Raw genomic sequence first — 14,487 nt, 5'->3', positions numbered from 1 at the left:
AAGGAATACAACAACAAAGCCGTGTACAACGAGAGCTTTCATCCTAAACCTATTTGGAAATAAAACACAACATTTGTCAAAAGCCCATAAACGTTCATTTGTCACTCTCTCCCATATATTCATTAACATAAGTCAATGGTAAATAAACACAATCCTTAAATGGAATGAAAACCAACCCAATTAACGAATCATTTGGTAGCGTGATTGACATGATGACAACACAAGAAGTGTTAGTTTTAGATAATTATACAATATGATCAACAAGGAACGAGCAAAGAGGACAAATGGACAATTGGGGATGATTCGGAGAAAGTGATGATGTACGAATGGAGGCTAGAAAGGGCCAACGTGCCATGTTCGTGAGTCAAGTGATCGAATTGTATCATACAATGTCCGATCGCGGTGCTTGCTTGCTTAATGCTAATCTTATCTTAACTCGTAGTTAATTAATTATAATTAATTTTCTAAAAGAGAATAGAAAGGCGGGGGAGGGGAGTTTCTTCCTCACAAGAGTAATATAATTAGGTTTTTCGTTCCCTTTGCTTTCTGTTACATCTCCTGTATACAGCGAGTCAGTCAGTCACGCACGCACGCACCGAGCTATGGCTGCCCAGATTACAATGGAAGAGCTCGTGGCTCTTAATCCTTACAATCCCGACATTCTTCCTGATCTGGAGTCATACGTTCAGGAACAGGTATTTCTTTCTTTCTCTCTTTCTCTCTCTCTTCTACATTCGCCTATATGCCTTCTTTTCTTTGGTTCTTTACCTATTCGGCTCTGTGGCTTTTCATAACTTCATCAATTCTTGATGCATTTCCCAGGTTGTTCACCAGACCTACAGTCTGGATGCCAATTTGTGCCTCTTAAGGTTCTATCAGGTGAGACATTTCTGCGCTTCTGTTTTCAGCTGGTTAGAAAATCGGCAGAATAAGAGCGTATCTAGTTACAGATATTGGTTTCTTGCTTCATTTTCTATCATTATTGTTTCACGTTGAAGTCGAACTTCATTTCTTGCCTTCCGTGGTTCTATAACGTGAAGAGCTCTTGGCTCCGTCGGGAGTTTTCTTTAACCAATGGCGTATGTTTATTTTTTTATCCACAAAATGATACATTTTGTAATATGAGAAAACACAATAAATTATTTAGTTCAGGAAAAGCCTTTTGGCCTCATTGTTACCAATTTGTGGGAATTTTCTCTTTGCTATGTGGACATCCTCCTCTTTCTATCCTTGAAATAACAGTAGCTTATGAGAAAATACCACAAATTTATAAGAATTTAGCCGAAAATTATATGTTTGTAGGGAATTTGGTAAGCTTCTTCTTGTTTCTGTGATGCCTCTGAAGGTTCCATCAGGTAAGGCTGCTGGCTGCTTATACTACATTTTGTTCCCATATGATTAGTGTCAACCAGAACAAAAGAGACTCTTTGGTATCTTCCTCGATAAGTCTATGATGAGATTCGGTATCTCTCTTGTTATATTTTTTTCACATGATTCAACTAACCAGAACTTAACAGTGTATTTTCGTAGGAGTATTTGGTATTTTGTATGATTATGTTGTCAAATTTCCCAAATATTTGAAAATCTGCCAATGTTTGAGAGCATCCCATTCGAGAACTCCTGCTTAATCTGATGATAAAGCATGTGTGGTTATATTTTCTTTTTAGTCATGAGCATAGGGTTTATGGTTTAAAGCTAGATGAGGCAGCCAACTATTGAAGATCAGTGCTTGATTTTACCTCTTGTAAGCCTAGAAAACGTGTCGAAATAATATTTTCAAAATTACTTCTCTCAGTTATTTTCTTGATAAATGAATCCATCACAGCTATGACAGTGACCTCTATACCTGCAGTTCTATGAGAGTTTATAAGAACCAATATCTAGAGGAAGTATATATTTTATTCTGTATTGTTTCGCATTTCTGATATAATGATATTGTAGTTTTAGTGATTCTTTTGTTCGATCACACACTTCTTTCAATATATAGTTTTAAACGTGGTGGAATAAATTGCTTGACTATGGTCACTATATCTCTATTAAGGTAAGAGCTACATTCTGTATGCTGTGGCGATTTACTATACTTATGTACTCCATTCAAATATGGCTCTTCCATTAAATGGTTATTAGCATATTGATATCGGACAAATATATTCAATCTACCTTTGTGATCCATGTTTTCATGCTAGCTGCTGTTGTTTGCAAATGTTGTGGCCAAAGCTTGCAATCATGAGCATGTTAAAAGTTAGGCAACCACTGAATTGATTGTTTCTTCATTTCCTTCTAATTTGGTTACAGTTTGAGCCTTCCAGAATGAATGTCCAAATTGTTGCAAGGATTTTAGTTAAGGTATTTTGACTATCCCTACAAGAAATCAAAGGAACAAATGAAAATATTTTTGGTTTTTGAATTACAATTTAACTTGCCATCTATGATCGATCTTTGGTTTATGGGTTGATGATAGGCACTGATGGCACTTCCAGCACCGGACTTCAACCTATGCATGTTTTTGATTCCAGAGAAACTTGTATCCTTCAATCATCAAATAAATTATTGACCTATATTATAGAATTTTAGAAACTGCAGTTCAGTAACTTAACTCAAGCTTAGCAAATGGAGGAGCCGTTCTTAACGCTCATAACCCTTGCTCATTTCCTGGAGGTTCATCCTTGAACCCTTTTCATTTTCATGCTAAGAGTATTTATTATACTTCACCTTAATTGATAGAAATAGTTTCGAAGTATGTAGAATGCATATTTAATGTCAAGTGATCTATAAAGAATACAAAAACACTGCTGTTGAAGTCATGCAGAAAGCAGTAATTTATGCATTGTTTTTTTTTTCTTTTGTTCAGGTTATCATCTAGACAATTTGCAAGTCCAAATGAAGAAGTATAGACCTAGTTGTTGTACTTTTTTTCAAACTACACCATTAGGATGTTTCTCGACTATTTAGATTTTGAGAGCCTCCAATCTGATGTGAACTTTAATTTATGTCTAAATAGTTTTATAGAAAAAACGTTCTACATGTACATAATCAGTGAAAGGTAAAACCACCAGGTTCAGGATCATATTTGTTAGTTTCCCCCACTTGCCCGACAGATCATACTCTTATAAATCATAAACTCATTTTCCTGCATTCCTAGTCTTCTTGACAATTTAGATTCTGAGAACGTCCACCCTAATGTAGACTTTAATGTATATGTCTAAGCAGTTTCATAGAAAAATATTTCTACTCACTATGTACATCATCACTGAAAGGTAACACCACCAGGTTCAGGATCATATTTGGAAGTCTCTCCCTCTCACCTGACTGATCACACTCCTAAATTTTTAAATTCATTCCCTTGCATTCCTGTATGGTTTTAATGGAGGTTCACCCAATTTCTTTTTTGTTCAACAGACTGCACGATTCAGGGAATTTTGGGATGATGCTGCTAGAAATCGTGACATTCTAGAAGTTGTCCCAGGTATAATCTCCAATGTTTTATCCTTATTTGTTCAATTTCTTGGCGTTTAGTTTTATCATATTTGACTTCTGATTTCCCCCAGGATTTGAGCAATCTATTCAGAGATATGCTCTACATGTGCTGGCTTTGACTTACCGAAGGCTTCCAAGATCTGTACTTGCTGAGGTGCATCAATAGTATTGTGATAGATTTAAATGTTTTTATGGTAGATTCAACTTGGTAGGCGTTTGAGATAATCTTCATTTCTTATCTTGAAAACGTTTCCAGTCTATAAATGTGGAAGGCTTATCACTGGACAAATTTTTGGAGCACCAGATTTCTAATAGTGGATGGCTAATTGAAAAAAGTCTTGGTGGAGGACAGGTATTACTAAACATTGATGATCTCTATGCTTGTTTGTGTTATTAGGGATGGTAACTAACAAAACCTCCTTGAGCCTCATCTCTAACCCTGATTGATCACATCTCCTAGAAATTTATCTGACCTCAAATGTTTTTATCCAGAAAAAGGTACTTATAACCCTGGCAGAATCTTGTTAACTTGCTTGCTTTTTGCTCACTGGACTCTGTACTTGCAATTTAAATACCTAATGCAAATAGGATCAGAAGTTGATTAATGTCATTGGACCAAACAAAATCTTCCACAATTTTCCTGTGAAGATCACAAAACATACATGGAGATCATAAAAGAGTGGGTTTGAACCACAATTAGTACTGTTAGGTTCTGAGTTCAATTATCCTACCTAGGGACACCCAAAACATGTTGGTGTACATGTGTAGATGGACATGCACTCTTTTTATGGCACTAACTTAATTAATTAACATAAGAATTACATCTTAAAATGTTGTCTTTGTCTTCCAGAACAAACCAAAATAAATGTAACCAAGTAAAAAGAGTCAGTAAAGGTAACTAAGTAAATAAATAAATAAGATAAAATGTGACCAAAGAATCTTGTCATTATGCCTGTATAGCTCTCAAGTCAGCTTGAAATTTCTGTATTCGGAAGGTCTCTACCATAGGTTGATTCAAATGGAGAGTTCTCCACAGTGAGGGAAGCATTGTGATGGTGAGAAATAATGGCCTTTATCTATCAATGGCGGTAAGATCAAATGGTCCACGGGGTTGTCTTCCTCCCAAGAGTGTCTGGGCCTTTATCTATCAATGACAAGAATAGTGGGTCATCTTCCTACCAAGAGATGTGGGGCTGATCTATGTTCTTCTGTTATCCAAATCTATTCTTTTCTGCTTTGCTAATTTTTAGATAGGGATAATCCAAGCTAATTGGGGTAGCGATTTATGATTATACAATGTGCTATATCCCCATTAGCTTGGATGATTAATTTGATGATGTAAGTGCCAATCTTGAGTACCTTCCTTTAGGCAGTTCCCAAAGCCATTGGATATTGATCATTAATTTCAATAATGCCTCAAGGATTATTGGGGCCCCTTCTATTTTTGCTCGGATTATATAATGGGGCATCAATTCTTTGCTCCCTCTCATGTGGGCAGTCATTAAATTAAGACTAAAGGTATCTCAATAGACTCGGTTCTTTAGGATTCTACTCCATAGTGAAGAGTCAATGAGTTCTGTATCAAATAGGCACAATTTAGTTCATGGCTCTTGGAATTGTATATGCGCCCTATGTTTATGAACAAACCTTGTCCATAAAAAATGAAGTTAATGCATTTGGATGCATCAGCACAATATCATCAGCTTATACTATGGCTTTACTTGCTAGGCATGCTCCAAAATCACCGAGAGAGAGAGAGAGAGAGAGAGAGAGAGAGAGAGAGAGTTTAAATAATTCGTGCAGGTTATTGTTCTTCCTCCCAATGATCATAATCATCCAGAAATGAAGAGAAACACAGCTGACAGCATTCCCCTGGAACATGTTGCAAAGCTCTTTACTGTTTTGACGTAGGATTGTGGAAGACGGCAGGATTTCATGTTAGTAATGTACTAGCTTGGAGCAAACTAGAGGAAGTAAATGCAGAAGTTTTGTCACAGATGAATTATTCGGTTTTCTTAATATGGATATTCCAGATTGAGTGAAGAGTTGATGTCATAGGCACATACTATTTGTGAACAGTAAATTCTTATTAATGATTACCACTCCCCTTTAAAGAAAATTTGTTATTTTGTTGCTGCTGCCTCTACCTTAATGTCAAAAGGCATTGTTTGAGAACAACTTTGTCAAGTGAAATAGTTCGGTTAGAGCTGTTTCAAGTAGGCGAGGGTCATGTTTAAACTGATGAAGCCTCTACTGGATCATAAAAAACATAAGTGGTTCTACCAGGTTAGATCGATTTAAATGAGTTAAACAAATGGATCATGTAGACAAATGAATTAAACAATTAGATATTTCTGCTGAATGAATAAATCTTAGAACATACAACATAAATTAGATGGTCAATTACAAAATTATGTCAAGCTTCTTCGTTATACATATTCTTTGATTCATACACAAATAAGAATCATGTAGCAACCGAAGCTCTAAGCAGATCTCATCTCATTTCCAATCCAGGCCAGTGAAGGTTATAAGTTGTCCGCATGCTATATAGATGTCCATCACGTTCAGTTTTTCAAATCAAACAATGCTTCGTGAAAAGCATGAAAAGCATTAAATAGAGAAACTGTTGCTTCAAGCTTCTATGTAACTCTAATGAGCAAAGAATTTAATATTCAGGAAAGTGCCCCTGATGGCTGTTCCGTTAATAAATCTGCTATCACTTCTTTATTGGAAGTCCAAGTTTTAGGGATCTCCTTCATCCCTACATTCTGCATTAATCACAGGCGTTTGATCAACAGGATATGGAGAGACTGGCAACAATGTAGGTATAGATTGCAGAATGAATTTTCTCCCACTCCTTATACAATTGTTAGATGATCTCCCTCTATGATTCATCATTGCATGGGTTTGCTGATCTCTTATATCTTGGAAGTGTGGTGGTGAGACCCTCTTATGCTTAGGCGAGCTGGAATTGAGTAAGCATACCGGTGGCACTCCCACTTCTGTATCTCTCAAAAACTCAGGAGTACAGGAATTATTCTCAACATCGTGATCATCGTCAATCCAATCCAGAAGCTGATGATCAACCCCTGGTTCTGATCTGAAGCAAGAAGAGTTCATGTCTACGCGAGAGGCCGGAGAGGAAAACACTGGAGTTGTGGGTACATTTAGGTCGTGGGTTTCAGCAGGTGTTTTGCAATCAGAGAGACAATGCTGAGATCTTCCGTTAATGGATGAAGATTCTATTCCATCTATAACAGAAATGGATGCTCCAGCTGTTGGTCTAGAAGGAGGTTTCGGCAAAGGAGTAACAGTACAAATATCATCCCATCTGTTGCCAATCCTTAGTATTCTTGGAGTAGATATTGGTGACTTTCCTTGGGGTGTTGTCACTGTTAGATTCACACAAGGAGAGCTCCTCTGCCCTCCCTTGCTACATGACCGGAGTATCCTTGAAGGTGACCTAGAAATTATTGTGGTCGAAAGAGAACTCAGAGGTGAGAGTATTTGTTCTTCAGAAGATGCGAGACATCTTTTGCTTGCAGATCTCGAATGGACCGTAGATCTGGTTTGCCTGCATTATGACAATGCATATTCACGATAGAATCAAAATGAAAACCTAGAGATATGAAAAGAGACAAAATTAATAAGATTTTATAGCATCAATAGCTTGGACAAGGAGGTTTTCTACTAAGTTTCAGATAGAATCAAAATGAAAACCTAGATATATGAAAAGAGACAAAATTAATGAGATTTTATGGCATCAATAGCTTGGGCAAGGAGGTTTCCTACTAAGTTTCAGAATTGTTGCTAGGGCTTCCCCATTTCTGTCCACGATATGCTAAAGAAGTCTTCGGTTAGCCAGACTTAGTCAGATGTGATAACCAATAATGAGTTTTTTGGTATATGAAGAGGTGAATACATATTTATAATCCAGTTTTCTCACATGTTAATCAACAAGCATTAGAATGAGCAAATACCCAGTATAATTAAAAGATGGGGTTAGAGGAGAGATGCTGTTCATTTGTTGTTGAGATGGCCCATAGTTTTGGTCACAAAGATCCGAAGCATCAATATGATCTGCAACGGTTTCATCAAGCAATACATCCAGTTGAATCTCCTTCTCTTCAATGCCTTCAGCACCTGTAATGATATAGCTTCAGCATTTACCCATTAAAAATGATCTCAATGATTTGATATTATATGATTAATGGATGTTTAGCTCATACCCGATTTTTTGCCAAAGGTATTCTCACAGCATTCACACCTACATGCATCAGTGCAAGCAACGCCCGCCTGAAAGAGATCAGAACTTGAAATGTTAGGTTTAGACGGACATGTTAAATTGAGGGGACCATTTACCCATATCTTAGAGATCGGTTGTTAATTACATTAAGCTTATAGAGGGAGTTAATCCATGAGTAAAAATGGATAATTTAGTGTAAACTAATCTATGACTCTTTCTCACTTCCACAACACCAGTAGGGTTAAAATTAGGTGGGAGTTTGAGAGTGTTCGGGCAATAGCTATTCTTCTCCACTCAGATATTATTGACGATATTCATTGAACTGTAGAACAAACCTGGTAGCACTCGCAATACTTTTTGAGACAATGAGACCGTTTGCAGTTACAGCCACGTTTGTGCCTTCCAACATGTGCAGGAGTTCCATGGCCACCTTCCTTCTGTTGCAAATGTCAATATACATTCTTAATCAGGAACCATATCACACAGTACACCTGATTAAGTGTGATATCTTAACTATAACTCTGTCAATGGCTTACCTTGTTTATGATAGGAGATGCTTCCGTTGTTCGTACTATTTTTGGCGCAAATGCAAGAGGGTTCCTTGATTCAATCACCTCTCTTGCCTCCATGACTGTCTTTTCGTATTCTGGCTTATTGAAGCAACCTTGGCATGAACATGAATCCCCACAGTAGACTCCTGCGGCGAAGCATTCACAATAACTGTACACCTAGGGAAACAATTAGAATACATGCATAAAGTGATCATAAATAGCTTGCATCAGAAAATACGGGAGAAAGGATAAAGACTCACAGCTTTAGACACTTCGATTTTTTACAAGTACATCGTTTGCAACCATCTCCAGATTTTTCTGACGTAGTTGACGTCTTCCTATATTGGGACATCAGAAAATTTAAACAGGGAGTTAAGAATCCATAAATAAGGGAAGCTACTCTCGTTAACTTTATTTTCATTACCTTTTCTTTCTTAATGGACTAGGAGGGGTCTGGTTAGACAGATCTTCAGGTGCTTCTACATCCTTGAGCAAACCGGGCAATGACACTCTCTTACGACCAAGTGGACAAGGCCTCTTACCAAGACGGCTCGATTGATCATCTTGTAGTTGCTTAACCCCATTCCTAGAGCAAGTGATAGACTTTGATGAGTTCACAATTTGGTCAGAGCATTCTGGTTCCCTGTCATAATTACCTATCTTTGCTTCCTCAGCAAAATCAATTCTTGAAGCCTTCTGAAATTCTTCTCCCGATCCTTCATTCGAAGCATTGTTTCTATTAAACTCAGCTAAGCCCAGTTCTTGCATAACATTTTCTCTCTTTGTCAAAGGACTTGAGCTACAACCACGCTCATTGCTTTGCCGTGCTTGTGGAAATGTAATGCTGCGAGTGAGGCTATTCAAATGTAGACCTATACCACATGGCACAACAACACTACTACCCACAACACGAGTTGCAGTTCGTTCTTTCAATACAAGAACTGATGTGTCTGGTTTTTCAGCGTATGAAATCATAGTATCCTGAGACGTGTTTGAAAGTGACACCATATCTGACTCCGTTTTCACATCAAAGTCTAGGCACCGCCTTCGAACACCCCGCTGAAGTGGTCCAGTTACCTAATTTCATGATTGATATGTTTCATGAATAAATAGATCAATAACAATTTAATAATGTACAGATGAGAAAGACGATGTAATCTCTAGAACAACCAAAAGTTTACATGTGCCCTGAGCAAATACATCAACAATAAAATGATGTCAAGCTGATCTAGACGATGAACTCTCTAAAACGGTGAGAATGTAAAACTGAAGTAATGAACATGGGGAAATGCATAGACCAAACATTTCTATAGCATGAAGCTGCTAATTAAAAGCATGTACACATAAATGCCCCATGGTATGTGCATGATGTCAAAGTGGCACATGTTATTTTGGTCATGCTAGGATGACCCATGAAACGTGGGTTATTTTTGCAGCATTATGTGCTAGTTGGTGAGGGATTCCAAAGACTCCAACTTAGGGGAGAAAATATTGCACTGATGGCGTATTCACCAAATAACCAAAACTCATATTTCACACAGAACGAATATACCACCGCATTCAATAAACAATCAATCGAGAAAACATATATAATCAAGAAATAGCTTATCAATAAAGCATTCTGCCTCGAGAGAGGGTTTGCGTTGGCTTGAAAATTAGATTTTTGTTTTCTTCTACCCCTAAACCCTAAACCCTAAACCCAAAGACTCCAACTTAGGGGAGAAAATATTGCACTGATGGCGTATTCACCAAATAACCAAAACTCATATTTCACACAGAACGAATATACCACCGCATTCAATAAACAATCAATCGAGAAAACATATATAATCAAGAAATAGCTTATCAATAAAGCATTCTGCCTCGAGAGAGGGTTTGCGTTGGCTTGAAAATTAGATTTTTGTTTTCTTCTACCCCTAAACCCTAAACCCTAAACCCAAAGACTCCAACTTAGGGGAGAAAATATTGCACTGATGGCGTATTCACCAAATAACCAAAACTCATATTTCACACAGAACGAATATACCACCGCATTCAATAAATAATCAATCGAGAAAACATATATAATCAAGAAATAGCTTATCAATAAAGCATTCTGCCTCGAGAGAGGGTTTGCGTTGGCTTGAAAATTAGACTTTTGTTTTCTTCTACCCCTTATGGATTGGGGAGTCTAAATCACATCCCGGTTATTTTGAGAACCAAAAATGTGGAAGTGAAGTTTTTATGAAAATGCTTAGTGTAATACCCTCTAGCATAGACAGCCGGGATCCATCTTGTGGATCGAACATGTTGTGAGGCATAATTTCATTGGTCCTACGGTTTCAATGTATGGATATTTTATGGCAAAGTCTATAAAAACGACATACAAAATTAAAAAGTAAGATCGAGCCCAACTAACAAACACAACGTGTTAAAAAATCTTTAAAGCTTACCCTGACTGCAGTGGATGGGTTTTGGTTATCTTCGTCCACTAAAGCATCGGCAAAATTATTATTTTCACCATCGCTATTGCTTATCACCTCGCTGGAACAGCCTGTTTCTTTTTTCTCTTGCTCCTCTTTCACAACTTCTTTGAGTGAAGCAATATACTCTTCAACTTCCTCGATCGACAGTCCAAGTAGAGTGGGAGATAATACCTGAGCTTCGTTTTCAGTCACACACATTTGTTGACTATGCTTATCACACTCACCAAACATCATAAATTCAAGCTCAGAGACCTCTCGACTGAAATCAAGAAGTTTCTTGCAATCCCCACTGTTGGCAGAAGATAAACAGATTGTGTTGCATAGCACTCTAGAGTGCTCTAACACTATATCTTTGCCCATTAAGCCAGTATCAATTTCCGATCTGCAACAAGCTGTAGGATTGACCACATCTTCAGTAACAGTATCGACTGTCACTAAATTCTCTGAGTTATCTAACTCATTGCATTCACGGTTGCCCTTATTTGACATGGAACTTAGTTTCACAGGCGTCTTTGAGGTTTTCTCTTCATGCTCATGTATCTTATTATCCCTTTTAGGACTTTTGAGTCCTCCTGAGAAGGTTATTTGTTTTAACTTAGTCACTTGTGTGGTTCTTGGAGTGTTTCTGCAATGATCCCTGGGCACAAAATTTACAATTCAAATGTGTTATCAAAACTATTGAAAATTATTAGAATGAAATGATAATTAGCCCATAAAAAACTTCCTTCTACTTGATTGAGGTATTTTAAACCAAAATGTAGATTTTAAGCCCCGTTAAACCAAAAGATTGACTATGTGATGCATATCTCATTTGCATATCCGACTCACTTTGTCAAAGATGCTGAATCTTCTTGTTCCACTTTAGGAGCATTATAAGAAACAGCAGATGGAAAATTAATTTCTGAGTATGTTTGTGCCAAACGTGCTGATTTCACAGGCTTGATAGGGGAAAGAGTACACAAAAAGCTGAACGTGGGTGATCCCTGCAGGAATACAGCAGTACTTAATTAATTTGTAGGAAATTTGAATCACAACCTTACTAAATTATACAATAGCTTTTCTTTATACACAGATAACCTCGCAAATAGAAATTTCACAAACACAACAGCATTTCATTGAGTTTCTTATAAATTCTAAGCGACATTCTAGTTAAACCTATATAATGAATTTTCTTACCAGGATAGATAAAGCCAGCTAGAATACTAATAGACCATAATATTAAAACAAAACAATCTGGTGAACATTATATTGTAAACCTTATTTTCAGAAACCATTACCTTGCTATGGGAAATAGCGCAGCAATGAAAGCAATGCCGAGATTTCTCACATGTTAAAAGCAACATTCGTGCCAAAACTATATAGCACGCATTCTTTTCAGAAAACATATTCAAGCGGCGTTAAAAGACAACAGCATTGTATAAATTTCTTACAAACTGGAAGCAACATTCTTGTTAAAACAATCTGCTATGTTTTTTCAGAAGAGAGAGTTCTGGATCTAGAAAATAAGCTCACCGAAAAATGCAAAATATGATAAGAAAAACACTTTTTAATGATCTAGACGATGGAACATGTTTAAAGAAAAAGAAAGAAAGAAACACGTCAAATCATTGTGGGAAAAATATTAAGTACCTGAGGTTCACAATCCGAGGTGTGGGGATTTCTTTCCGGTGATTCCATGATCTTGCTAAATTCGGAAAACGCTACAAACAACGAGCATAGTTTCCCGAAGACCTCCAAAACAAAGAATCTCTGTAAACACCTATTTTACAGACCTTTCAGAATGCCAGTGCCCTCGGAAAGAATATGAGGCAGATATATTCGTTTTCTGATGAGAATTTGGTATTAAGCGAAGCTCAGAAACTCTGGTTTTGAATCAGAACGATAGAACCATTTTAGGAAGAAAACGTTGTGCCTTGATGGTTCTCCAAAACAAATGTGGTCAGAAACTCTAAAATTTGCTTATCATTCACGATGACGGTAGAGATCAAAGAATGTGAAGGTTCACTGGCAAGTTGAGGAAAAGAATCCCAAAAAACTGATTCTGTATATTTTTCACAATGCCAGTGAACTGGAAAGAATGTAACATGCAAATCGTCGTTTTCCAGACTGATATAGCAAATCAACGAAGTTCGGGAAAGTTAATTAAGTAGATATTTAATTATGAGGTTGGAGAGAAGAGAATGCCAGGCAGAAGTCTTATTTCCTGTCGATTTAGCAAATAAAAAACGCCAAATTTCTATTATCCGGCAGATCTTTCACGAAATTCCAGTAAATCAGTAAATCCGGAAGAAGGTAGGATAATTTTGTTGTTTCTTGACTGTTCTCTAACATAGATAAGCTAAGGATACTGCGGCTCTTCAGATCTTTCACAATAGTTGCGCACTCCGGGAAAAGCCGGACAAAAACTTTCGGTTCTTGATTTCAGCAGAGCATGTAAGCTCCTGAACGCAAATTCTGTAAGTCTTCAACAATGACAGTCTATAGCAGTGAAAATTCTTAGTGTAGGGATATACGAAAGAAAGAATGGAAGATTTGCGTAGGTCGAAAAAAGTTGATGTGACCTGTCAGTAATGTTTAAGATTTCCTTTGAAGCGCATTACTGTGAAATCTAACATTCAAGCACCGCAGGGGTAGTATGTTTTTCAAGGAAATAAGAATATGAAGCGGATCTTGTTAACAGCAGGTATGCTGTGACCATGAGGTTAAAGACAAAGAAGAAGAAGAAGAAGAAGAAGAAGAAGAAGAAAAGGAAGGATGATGAAAATGCTGATGGCGATGGCGATGGCGATGAAGGAGAAGAAGAAGACTGTTAGGTGATCCCGGACAAGTTTGGATGGTGTTGCTGAGCAGATAGAAAAGTGTGAGAGGAAGGAGCAAATTGTGGGGAAAAGAAGAAAGACGAAGAAGAAGGCGAGGAAAGGGGGGGAGCTTTAGAGACTGAGAAATGTCATAGAGAGAGAGAGAGAGAGAGAGAGAGAGAGAGAGAAGACGTTGCTACGGCGATGAAGTGGAAGCAGAATCAGCTACAGTAGAAGAGAAAGAAGAGAAGGGAAAGGAGACGACGACGACGAAGAAGAAGAAGAAGAAGGTATTTTCTGAGTTACAGAGAGAGAGAGAGAGAGAGAGAGAGAGATGGAGCGAGGGAAAGTAAATTAATGAAGAAAGAAGAGCGCGGGAAACAAACAAACAAACAAACAACAGGAAGAAGAAGAAGAAAAAGAAGAAGGAAGAGAAGGAATGGGATGGGGGCCGCTTTTGTCGTCCATGGCTTAGGGTGCGAAATTAGTAGCCCTTTCCTTTATTTCCCCTTTGTCCGCTTTCACACTTAGCCCCCCCTCCTCCATGTGGGAAACATGTGAGCTCTTCTGAGCCCGGCCACTTCTGTGAGAGAGAGAGAGAGAGAGAGAGAGAGAGAGATTTGGAGGGGGGGGGGGGGGGGCTAAGTGTGAAAGCGGACAAAGGGAAAATAAAGGAAAGGGCTACTAATTTCGCACCCTAAGCCATGGACGACAAAAACGGCCCCCATCCCATTCCTTCTCTTCCTTCCTTCTTCTTTTTCTTCTTCTTCTTCTTGTTGTTTGTTTGTTTGTTAGGACGCACCAAAGCTACCCACATGGTTAACTCCTTCCAAGTGGCCCCATGCCCCATTGGTGCAAACCATAACTTCCTATACTTTGAGCTAAAATGTGACATCTCCCACGCCACCAACTCTAGTCAACCAACCCATCACACCATAATACATTTCACG

At 37.9% G+C, this 14,487-nt stretch overlaps 2 protein-coding genes across 3 annotated transcripts; one reads left to right on the top strand and one right to left on the bottom strand.

Moving 5' to 3' along the window:
- Positions 1-538: 538 nt before the first annotated feature.
- Positions 539-5,610, top strand: EIF3K (eukaryotic translation initiation factor 3K). The gene is made up of 9 exons (XM_087318954.1): positions 539-695; positions 823-879; positions 2,296-2,346; positions 2,462-2,524; positions 2,608-2,658; positions 3,400-3,466; positions 3,549-3,631; positions 3,734-3,829; positions 5,281-5,610. The coding sequence occupies exons 1-9, from the start codon at positions 603-605 to the stop codon at positions 5,386-5,388; spliced, it is 669 nt and encodes a 222-aa protein (XP_087175080.1). The 5' UTR covers positions 539-602; the 3' UTR covers positions 5,389-5,610.
- Positions 5,611-5,855: 245 nt separating this feature from the next.
- On the bottom strand, positions 5,856-13,709 carry LOC147868413 (CRC domain-containing protein TSO1-like). Of its 2 annotated transcripts, none has more exons than XM_087319082.1 (10): positions 12,369-13,709; positions 11,568-11,722; positions 10,702-11,376; positions 8,699-9,346; positions 8,535-8,612; positions 8,260-8,443; positions 8,059-8,160; positions 7,707-7,773; positions 7,458-7,620; positions 5,856-7,051 (listed from the first exon to the last, which is right to left on the bottom strand). In XM_087319082.1, the coding sequence occupies exons 1-10, from the start codon at positions 12,414-12,416 to the stop codon at positions 6,220-6,222; spliced, it is 2,952 nt and encodes a 983-aa protein (XP_087175208.1). In that variant the 5' UTR covers positions 12,417-13,709; the 3' UTR covers positions 5,856-6,219. The 2 variants fall into 2 exon arrangements, with proteins under 2 accessions (XP_087175208.1, XP_087175207.1); XM_087319081.1 differs by having other exon boundaries at positions 8,059-8,169; positions 12,369-13,708.
- Between the last annotated feature and the right edge of the window lie 778 nt (positions 13,710-14,487).

Source organism: Azolla caroliniana, unplaced genomic scaffold (genome assembly GCF_043228905.1).
Source record: "Azolla caroliniana isolate FFs.n. ecotype wild unplaced genomic scaffold, voAzoCaro1.0.p SCAF_1, whole genome shotgun sequence".
NCBI classification, from domain to species: domain Eukaryota; kingdom Viridiplantae; phylum Streptophyta; class Polypodiopsida; order Salviniales; family Salviniaceae; genus Azolla; species Azolla caroliniana.
The sequence above is the reverse complement of the archived record's forward strand: the minus strand, read 5'-3'. Positions and strand labels throughout refer to the sequence as shown.